The sequence below is a fragment of the Aptenodytes forsteri genome, unplaced genomic scaffold (genome assembly GCF_000699145.1).
Source record: "Aptenodytes forsteri isolate BGI_AS27 unplaced genomic scaffold, ASM69914v1 Scaffold66, whole genome shotgun sequence".
NCBI classification, from domain to species: Eukaryota; Metazoa; Chordata; class Aves; order Sphenisciformes; family Spheniscidae; genus Aptenodytes; species Aptenodytes forsteri.
Genome location: NW_008795131.1, coordinates 1,902,551 through 1,912,708, shown reverse-complemented (window position 1 = coordinate 1,912,708; position 10,158 = coordinate 1,902,551). Strand labels below are relative to the sequence as shown.

General features: G+C 59.4%; 2 protein-coding genes across 2 annotated transcripts in view; one reads left to right on the top strand and one right to left on the bottom strand.

Annotated features, from left to right (window-relative positions):
* The first annotated feature begins 70 nt into the window (after positions 1-70).
* On the top strand, positions 71-7,006 carry LOC103898012 (multidrug and toxin extrusion protein 1). The gene is made up of 18 exons (XM_009278197.2): positions 71-187; positions 465-695; positions 1,019-1,120; positions 1,306-1,374; positions 1,629-1,777; positions 1,890-1,932; positions 2,062-2,106; positions 2,511-2,608; positions 2,805-2,902; positions 3,423-3,536; positions 3,651-3,718; positions 3,979-4,087; positions 4,269-4,344; positions 4,423-4,492; positions 4,832-4,964; positions 5,333-5,427; positions 5,928-6,075; positions 6,484-7,006. The coding sequence occupies exons 1-18, from the start codon at positions 107-109 to the stop codon at positions 6,702-6,704; spliced, it is 1,950 nt and encodes a 649-aa protein (XP_009276472.2). The 5' UTR covers positions 71-106; the 3' UTR covers positions 6,705-7,006.
* A 1,048-nt stretch (positions 7,007-8,054) lies between these two features.
* Positions 8,055-10,158, bottom strand: part of LOC103898011 (fatty aldehyde dehydrogenase-like) — a 3,728-nt gene continuing 1,624 nt past the window's right edge. Inside the window, 5 exon segments of the mRNA XM_009278196.1 lie at positions 8,055-8,127; positions 8,274-8,466; positions 8,468-8,501; positions 9,230-9,329; positions 9,863-10,029. Of these exon segments, the coding sequence (XP_009276471.1) occupies positions 8,110-8,127; positions 8,274-8,466; positions 8,468-8,501; positions 9,230-9,329; positions 9,863-10,029 (512 nt within the window). The 3' untranslated portion in view covers positions 8,055-8,109.

Below are 10,158 nucleotides of genomic sequence, written 5' to 3'. Positions count from 1 at the left end.
GGGGCCGGCTTGTCTTGGCCGCCGCCGCGCTGCGATGAGAGGGGCCGAGACGGGCAGCAGCCCCGCCACTGCCGGCGGCAGCTCACCAGAGACCGCACACGGACCCATGAATCCTCCATCGCTGCTGGAAGAGGAGGATGACCCTCCAGCCCACCAGCCGGCAGAGCTGCGGCAAAGCAGGAGAGAGGTAGGAGGGCTTTCGGGAGCGATTTGGGAAGACTCAGTCCCTACACTGGCTTGGGGCAGGCAGCAAGCACTTTGCACCGCACGACCGGGCCCTTCCGCGCTGCTTACAGTGGTGCACAGGACCCTCACTGGGCTCTCCAGCTCCGTGCCCTGCCCTGACCCACTGCCTGCACTTCCTATCGCCGGCGCAGCTGCCGACAGCAGGGAGCATGCGGTTGGCTTGGCCGGCCCCGGCTGAAGTTCACCCCACTGTGGTTACACATTGCTCACCCTGGCAGGGTGATTTTAACAGAGCGCGGAGGAAGAGGGTTGTTTCACTCCCCTGGCAGAGCAGCAGCATGAAGCAGGCGAACCTCCCCGAGGAGAACGGCTTCAGCGAGGCGATGGCCACCGGCCGGCACGATCTCGCACCCGGCAGCTGTGGGAAGAAACGCCGCTGGCTTCAGCGCCTGGTCCCGGGCAACTTTTGGGAGGATGCAAAGAAGCTGCTGGTGCTGGCGGGGCCGCTGGTAAGGACCCCGGGAGGAGAGCGCTGGCGCGCAGGGGTGGCTGCAACCGCAGCCCAATGCCGCAGACACCCTGGGGAGTGGGTCCCTCAGCCAGCGGAGCCCAGCTGACATAAAACCTCCAAGAGCTCCCGGAGAAGACGGACCTGGAGTGCTGCTAAACACCTGTCAAGGGGCTTGAAACCTCAGATCAGCTTCACCTCACATTTCAGGGGGATGGGGTTGCTTGACTGGTTATATGCACTCAGCTGGACATCTCCCCCCAGAACGGCCGCCTCTGATCACCTCCGTCTCTGACCTTCGCCTCTCCTCTTCCCCACACTTAGATCCTGATCCAGCTGCTGATCTTCCTGATACATCTCGTCAGCTCCATATTCTGCGGCCACCTGGGCAAGGTCGAGCTGGCCTCTGTCACGCTGGCCATCGCTGTAAGCATTCCCGGGGGCTGCCCCGCCGCCAGGCACCAGCTCCCACCAGCTGACGCTGGGATGGGATGTGGGAACGGAGGCGGACAAGGACAGAGGAGATTTCAGACTCCCGCTTTTCCTTTTAGCCCCTCTCCCTACCTAAAATGCTCATATGCTCTTTTTTTTTTTTAATCTCCTGTTTCCAGGTTATAAATGTTACTGCCATCTCTGTAGGTTATGGTTTGTCTTCAGCATGTGACACCTTGATATCGCAGGTGGGTACGAGATGCTGGTGCTTGTCCTGGAGACACGGGGTTTTCCGGCATCAGCTGATGCTGCCCAGGTGCTGCACTGCACCCCGGCTGCACCTGTGAAGCTTGTCCCCCATAACAGGGAGCTCTGTGCTCCCCTTAAAATACCAAATCCTTCCCGGGTGGTCAGGGCTGCTCCATGCTCTGTGGGGTCCCTGTCCCCCCCAGCACCAGCGTGCTGCCAGCGCAGCAGAGCTCACTGTCCTCTCGCCTTGCAGACCTATGGCAGCAAGAACCTGCTGCGCGTGGGGGTGATCCTGCAGCGTGCCACCCTCATCCTCCTGCTCTGCTGCTTTCCCTGCTGTGCCATCCTCATCAACATCGAGCAGTTCCTGCTCCTTATCCGCCAGGACCCCGAGGTCTCCAGGTCGGGTGGTCCTGTGGCCCAGACACCACTGCCTCGTCCCTCCCTGGCATGGCAGGGCTGGGGGGACGGTGGCCATGGCCCCTCGCTGACCGTACCTCTCGTGCCCCCCCAGGTTAACCCAGCGCTACGTGATGGCGTTTGTCCCTGCTCTCCCGGTGAGTCCCTGTGGGCACCCTGGATGCTGGCCACACACGGGGACCGGCCATCCTGCTCCTATTTTCTACCACAGCAGCACAGCCCCTGCTCAGTCCTGGCCTCATCTCATCCACCAATTTCCTTTTCAGGCGGTTTTTCTGTATAACCTGGAGACAAGATACCTGCAGAACCAGGTGGGTCCTGCTGCCCTCGCACCCACCGGGAGGGGTCAGCCTCACCCGGTTCAGCCCGGCCCAGGGCTCCCCTCGACCACGCACCTGGGGTTTTTGTGCTCACTGTTCCCGGTGGCAAGACAGCTTTTATCCCCACCACTGCCCAGGTGCCCCGGAGCAGCTCTGACCCTGGAGATCACCCCATCCCACAGCCAGTTGCATCCATCTGCCTGATGGACCTCCCTTCACACTTCCCCTCGTCAGGGATTTACCTCCAACACACTCATTTTCCAAGCAGGCGACATCATCAGAAGCTTATTTTTTGGCTGGGAAAGCCGCTGAGCACAGGGCTGGCAGGGACCTTCACACCTCTCTCCCGAAGCTTTTGTGAAGGTGCCGTAGCCCCCATCTCCTCCTCTTTGCAGATGATCATGTGGCCGCTGGTGCTGAGTGGGATCATTGGCAACGTCGTCAACGTGATCACAAACTGCATCTTCCTCTACGTGCTCCACTGGGGCATCACGTGAGTAGCGCCCACGTCCCACGGAGGGGAAAACGCAACACCTGGCAACGGCAAGGGACTTTTCAAGGACGTCAGCACCACCAGGCGCGGCCGAGCATCCGGCGCTTGCAGGGGCATGGCGGGACGTTACGCTCTGGCACCCCAAGCCGGGGAGGCGTGAGCAGGATGCCGACAACCTTTCTCATTTCCTTTCCAGGGGCTCTGCCTGGGCCAACACCATTGCTCAGTATTCACAAACCGTTTTCTTGTTCCTGTATATTATAGGCAAGAAACTCCACGTGAAGACCTGGGGAGGTAAGGGCATCTCCCTCTGGGTCCCGCTTTACATGAGTGTTCATGAATCTTCCACCACTTCTATCAAGTGAATTCTGTTAGTCCTGATGGTGAAATATTAACCTCAGCCCGGTACGCCCCGGGAACGCTGTGCTGCTTTGGTGGCAGCACATCATGCGCAAGCGTTGGCAGAGCACCGCACTGGGCAGTAAACATTAATTCTGGAGAAATGAGACTTTCTGCTGAGGCTTTGTAGGGTTCAGGCCCGAAGCCGGATGAGCACAGACACAGGCACGAGGTTGTCCTTAGACACTCTGCTCTGGGAGGAATGAGCTGAGGGTTGCACCGCTCTGCGGCCCATAGGATGGCATCAGCAGAGCTCGTACATGCACGCTCTGCTGCTGGAGGTCCTATGGAGCTGAGGAGCATTGTCCTGGTGGCTCTGCAAACAGGAATGGCACCTCCAGCTGCCTCGGGTGCTCTCGAGGATGTAACATGGCCAGTCTGGTCATCCATCAGGTGACATTTCTTCTCTCTGCAGGCTGGTCCAGCGAGTGCCTGCTGGAGTGGGACAGCTTCACCTCCCTGGCTGTCCCCAGCATGCTCATGACGTGCATCGAGTGGTGGACCTACGAAATCGGGAGCTTCTTGATAGGTCAGTGGAGAGGGGGAGTTGTGACCCAGAGCGGCATCCACGGCAGTCGTGGGGGCTGAGAGCGGCTCTCCACCGGGCGCCTGAACCCAGAGCTGACCCGCTCCTCTCCCCCAGGCCTGCTGAGCGTCATAGAGCTCTCTGCCCAGTCCATCATCTACGAGGTGTCCGTTGTCGCTTTCATGGTAAGGGCTGGGGGTTATTATTTCCGACCAGGGCTCCCTAGGGACAGTCCAGTACAGACACCCAGCAAAAATCAGCTCCAGCAAATCTCCATCTTCCCCCTCTGCGCTTAAGCCTCTCCCTCCTCCTGCCTATCCCTCCTACGGAGATGTTTTAAATTAAATCCTGAACTCTGTCTCCCTCTCTGCTGGGTGGTTATTCCGCTCTCTGCGATGGCCCCGTTACCCTGATGCACATGCGAGCCTCAGCCCTGTGTTTACAGACCCCCTGGGGGCTCGGCAGGGCCGCCAGCGTGCAGGTGGGGAACGCGCTGGGCGCTGGCGACGTCGAGACGGCCAAGAGATCCTCCTCCACCAGCCTGCTCTGCACAGGTCAGGCAGCCCGCGCGCCAGGAAGCCTTTGCCGGGGCTCCTTCCAGGCACAGCAGGAGCAGGGAACGTTTGTAGTTCTTTGCCCGCGGCACACACCGGTGTCCCCTGCTCTCTCCCTTTGGCTGCTCCCGAGCTCCCCGTCACGGCCGGGCCAGGCTCAGCACTTTGCTCTGTTTTTCAGGGGTTTTTTGCATAGCTGTGGGGGTCATTTTAGCTGCCACAAAGGACATGCTGGGATACATCTTCACCAGCGACAAGTGAGTGCCGCCGGCTCCCGGCCCCAGCGTGCAGAGGTTGGTTCCCAAAAGCGATCATTGGCTCTTCTCTGTCCCCAGGGAGATCGTTGACTTGGTGGCCTGGGTCATACCTGTCTACATTGTCTTCCACTTGTTTGAAGCCATGTGTGTAAGTCCCTGGGGATGCTGCTACTTTTGGTAGGGGACCTCGGTGCTGAGCAGCAGAATCGCAGGTCGGTCAGTTGGGGGTCCCTCAGGCTGCGGGTGGGCACCGGCACATGCACTGGGACCCTGCAGAGCTCCTGGGGTCACCCCTTAGAAAACACCAAGTGCACAAAGAAATGCTGACCCACAGGACCGGGCAAGGACACAGGAATAACCGGGCAGAGGCGGGGAGCTGTTTCATCACCAGGCTGGTTCACCAGCCCCCAGGCAGCGGCAGAGCCCCGAATCTGGCCAAGGCGGCGCTCCCGGCCCTGGCCCCAGCCCCTCTCCCTCTCCCCGGCAGGGCACCTGCAGCGGGGTGCTCAGAGGCATAGGCAAGCAGAAATTCGGTGCCATCCTCAACGCCGTGAGCTACTATGGTGTGGGTCTGCCCCTGGGAGCCGTGCTGCTCTTCGTGGCCAGGATCGGCGTCATAGGTACCCACCCCCGGGCATGCAGCTCTGCGTGCCCCCAAATCCCCCGCGGGTAGATGCGGCTCCCCCCAGCTCCACCGATGGCTCGCCATGACTCTCTCACCTGGCTCTGCCCTTCTACCTGGCTGGGGACTGGACACACTGGGGTGGCCCCTGCAACTACTGAGAGCTTTTAATTATACTGGGAAAAAGCAACCACTGCCAGGTCTGCTGGGCAGCCCCGCAGCAGGCACCCACGTGTGGGTGCCCCATCCCCGTGTCCCTGCTGACCTCAGTGACATCCCCTTTCTTGACTCACTGTCCCGAGATGCCATCTCAGTTGGGTTTGCTCCGGCCATGGCACCCAGCTCACACCGGCGTGCCCTCTGCAGGCCTCTGGCTCAGCATGCTCGTCTCCGTCTTCATCCTCTGCACCTGCTTCATCGCCTACATCTCCCGTATGGACTGGAGGAAGGCGGCCGAGGAGGTAACCCGCGCGCCCACAGCATCGCGCCCTGCCAGTGGGAAGGTCCTCAGTGCCTTGGCTGGGATCGCAGCGGGATGACTCAGCATCACGGGCTTGATCCCACGGGCCAGTGCTGCCCAGGGCTGTTCTCCAGTGCCCCCAGCAAAACCCAGTGCTCCCGTGACCGCAGCCATGTCCCTGTACTCGGTTCCCTCCCACACGTGCACTCAATGGCCTCAAGGTTTTCCTCTGCGCCTGGTGCCACCCTTGGTTGGGGACATGAAGCACAAAGCAGACGGGGTGACCGAGGCTACCTCAACCCTGCAGCCCTGAGCATCACCTTGTGCCCCAACAGCTCCAGGGTTTCCACCAGCCAGCATCTCTCATTTTGGGCATCTTTCAGCTACACAGTGCCATTTCCAGCCAGACAAACCCCGTGAGAGGCAACATGTTGGCTCTGCTCGGTGGGGATTTCCCACACCATGCACTGCCAGCTAAACCCAGCACGTTCCCTCCCCCAGGCTCAGCACCGCGCAGGAGTGACCCAGCCTCTGCCGGAAGAGCTGAACCCGGGCCCCGAACCCTCCTGCAAGGCGCTTCACTCTGGTGTGGGGCCAGCCCCACCGCCCCACGATTACCCCCCCGCCATGGCAGTGCGGGGGTGCGTAGGTATGGCCAGGAGCTGCACACGGCGGGATGCGGGAGCCGGGCACTGCGCGCGGTGCTGGGTTTGGGTGTGGAAAGGGTCCCCAAGGAGTCACATAAGCCAGGAACAAGCCCAGGAAATGGGGGTGCAGCGCAGTGCTGGTGATGCCCTCAGTTACTGGGAAAAGAGTAATTACAAGGGTGGGCTCGGGAGGGTGACGGAGGCTGGCAGGGGGATGACCTGGAGGGATGGGGCACCCTGGGCAGTTCTCACCTTGCAGTCACCAGGTCCCACCAAAGCTCCATTGAGGGCTGGGCATCTCCATGCTCTGGGCTGCTCGTAATGTGCTTTCAGACCTCAGACAAAACCCTCCCAAGAAACACCTCAATCCCCCCAAAAGCCCTCAGCGACGCTGCCCCGTTCTCTTGCAGCGGGAGTGGATGCGCAGAACGGCGTCATGCTCACAGGCATCACCAGGATAGAGGGACCGACGTACCAGCTGGAGCCCCAGGAAGCCACGCCTGCCACGTCCCCTCCGGCCACCGCCGTGGCCACCAAGGAGCTGATCATCCGGCGCGCGCTGGCAGTGGCTGCAGCCGTCGCAGTACTTGCGCTCGGCATTGTCATAAAGCTGACGACCAGCAAACACTGACTAACACCAGGGACTCTGGGGACTTTGCTTTGGGGGTGAAAGCCCCTCTTGACGGATGGACGTACAAAGCACAGACTGGCCAGCGAAAGAATCCAGCACATGCCTGTCCCATGGGAGCCAAAGGGCCCCCATCAGCATTTGGCAGCATCTGCTCAGACATCGCTCGGGAATGGGCCCCGCAGCTGCTCCAACACCCAAAATGCTGCTCTGGGCTGCCCGACGCAGAACCGAACGTGCGGGTAACCCCCCCCCAGCCCGTGCTGCCGGCTATCACCCGCCAACCGGAGCCGAGCACAGCCCGGCTCACACCACTGCTCCGTGACAAATGCCAAATAAAGAATAAACCCAGCTGGACTCGAGCTGGCTCCTTTGGGTGGAGGCTGAGGGCAGGGCTCAGGCTGGAGCAGGGAAACATCTGACGCTGGGGGCTGCAGCCCGTGCAGGAGGCTGGGACACATGGGTCCTGCTCTGCCCCAGGTGGCCTTCACAGTAAAACAAAGGTTTTATTCAGCAAGGCTCAAGGTCAGCTTTCAGTTACAAGTCTGGAGGTAAAATACTACCAGTAAATCAATAAAAACATTGAAATTCAATTACAGACGAGATGGCTGGCTGCTCAGCCACTCTGGCCAAGGACTTCCCCAGACCTGGGACTCTGGTTGCAGCAATGCCCCTGTCATTGCCCCCAGCAGCCCCAAATGCAGCGCACCAGCAGTGCAGTGGTCCCTGGCACTCCTCGAGTCCTTGGAGCAGAGTGCGGCCACAGCTCAAAAAGCCTCTGCTGTCACCTCAGGTAGCCTTTGCACACTTTGGATGGCTAAAGGTGGTTTCCCCTGCAACAAGACATCACCCGTTCGGTCTTGAGTCCTTTCAAGGATGGGATGCTGCAGGTTCTTAGAGGCTCTTTCCCTCTGCTCTGGGCAGGCTGCTGGGGACAACCAGCCTGGACTGTCCCCATCAATAAGACCCACATTTTGTTAGGCTTATTGCTGGTATGAGACAGCTTTCTATGGGGATCACATGAGACGTTACGTAGATAAAACAAAGCCAGTCGTTACTGAGCCTGTTGATACCCTTGTGACAAACGATTCCCCCGTTCCCAAGAGCTTTTAGATGGGCTCCTGTTTGCAAAGCAGGGCAGATGCTGCCTCCTCCTACGTGCTGCCACTCACTGCTGAGGCATGACCAATGGTGTAGGTCTGGATCGATTCCCACGTTTCAGCAGGAGCCGGAGCCTCCAGCTCGGAGCTTCTCTGCTTTAGGTGCGTTTCATTTGCTTCTACCTCTTCAGCGCATTGGCTGCCTTGGAAGAAAAGAAATTGCAGCAAAAAAATGTTCAGCACTAGGACTGCAAGGAGTGAGTGGCGGGTTACAGGTCCGGTGTGCTGCTGACGGCTGATCACCCCTCTCATCCAGGGGACACCATCTGGAGAGGCACAGAAACAAGGCTGAGTCCCACAGGGAGGGAGCAGAGCCCGAGGCAACAGGGCGATGGAGGCTGAGACCAGGTGGGGCTCAGGGGACAGAGCTGGGAACATGCACTCACGCGGACAGCAGAGAGCCAAAGCTCACCTTTGCCACCACCGCTGCCACAATCCCCAGCAGGGCGAAGATGACCAGTCCAATTTGGCCCTTGTTAAACCGCTTCAAGAGGAAGAACTTGGCCCAATCCACCTTCTTCTGGCTGCCAGGTGGGTACCGGAGTTTGTTCACAACCTCCATCTTCAGGTCCCTGATCAAGCAGGCGCGGCGGTGGGAGAAGGTCTACCTTGCCATGGTAGGTGCCTATCCCGCTGTTGCCTGAGGGACACAACCCAGGCAGGTCACACCATGCATGGTGACAGTTGCATTTCTTAAATTCTGTGTGGCAGCCCTCAGGACACAGGGAAAGCTTGGTCGCGGTGCTTCTCACACCTGGAGCAGCTGCTCTGCTCCCCAAGGGCAGAGAAGCAAAGAGCAGCTTTAATAACTACCCAGAAATAAGTGAGGACCTGCTCACTGCCTTGAACTGGTGCTCAGGCTGGTTGTGTGCATCCACCCTTGAAATGTTAATGGCACCAGCCCTCTCCTCCCCAGGGCCAGTCCTGCTTCTCCCACAAAATTTACACTGGGGTCGGGGACAGGAGCAACAGGGTCTATTATTTCAAGCAGTGGGACATAACCTGCCATCAGAAACACCCAAGATCTCAGCCCTCTACCCACAGCCAGGCTGTCTCGGCCACAAAGCCATGAGCCTGACAGTGACCGTGGAAACTCAACCAGCTGCTTGGCCACAGGCAACTTCATCCCACGCCCCGGCACAGGAGGACTGGAGCTGCAGACAGATGTGCCAGAGGGTTTTCCTCTCCCACTGGCACCAACACTGCTCCAACCACTAATGAGCCTTTTTACAAAGGAATCCACCAGTGAAAATAATGGGAAAATGCAGCTGAAGGTTCCTGAACTGCCAAGCGGGCGAGACGGCACCTGGGTCAGAAGCTGCTGCTGGGAGACTGAAACCAGGTGTACGGGATGGAGCAGGGACTTACCCACACCGCCGAAGGGCAGATCCGGAACCACAGAGTGCTTGAAGATGTCATTGGCTGTCATGCCGCCACTGGAGGTCTCCGATATCACCCGTCTGGTCAGCTACCACGAATGAGAGATGGCACAGAACAGAGGGAAATCAAGACGGGCCACCAACACCATGGCATTTACCAGAGCAGGTGGGTGTCAAGGTGATGCTTGCATCCCCCTTTGTGGGGGGGACAGGCTGTGCTTTGTCCCTTGAGAGAGGCCAGGTTTACATTACTTAAGCACAAGATCCACCCAGCTGGAACAGACACGAAGTGAAAAGGCTCCATCTCAGCGGGACAGGTCGGAGGCTGCTGCGCATCAGCCGGAGCCCAGGGTGCTCCACAGCCCTCCCACCCGAACTGCCTGGGGCTGTTGTGTCAGGGCAAAGCCCTGACCTAAATTCCTGAGCTGGCACAACAGAACCAGGAGACTGGGAGCCTCCAACAGCTCTCGGGACACTCGTGGTCCCCCGTGAGGCAAACGCTACGATTCACAAGCAAAGAGGAGTCGACACGGGCCCTGGGGGGAGCCGTGCCTGGGGCTGGCCACGTTCAGGATCAAACTGCGCAGAGATGCCTCCGTGAGGGAGCACAGCCCAGACCCACCTTCTTGTTGTTGGAGAAGACGTACAGGGCAAGGGGCTTCTCCCGACGGTTGATGAACTCAATGGCTTCGTCCACGTTCTTCACGGTCAGAATGGGGAGGACCGGTCCAAAGATTTCCTCCTCCATCACCTTTGACTCCGGAGAAACATCAGTGAGGATAGTCGGTGCTGCAGCAAAGAGGAGGGCAGGAGACGGAGTGAGCAGGACAGAAGACGTGGTCGATCACAGGACCTCATCCGGAGCACTGCCTCCGTTCAACACACACCAAGCAAGCCACAGACACATACACAGCCCCC

Coding starts and splice junctions, on each gene's coding strand:
- LOC103898012 (XM_009278197.2), top strand. CDS start 107: ATGAATCCTCCATCGCTGCTGGAAGAGGAGGATGACCCTCCAGCCCAC. Junction 2,903..3,422: donor CCACGTGAAGACCTGGGGAG/GTAAGGGCATCT, acceptor TTCTCTCTGCAG/GCTGGTCCAGCGAGTGCCTG. Junction 4,493..4,831: donor ACTTGTTTGAAGCCATGTGT/GTAAGTCCCTGG, acceptor TCTCCCCGGCAG/GGCACCTGCAGCGGGGTGCT.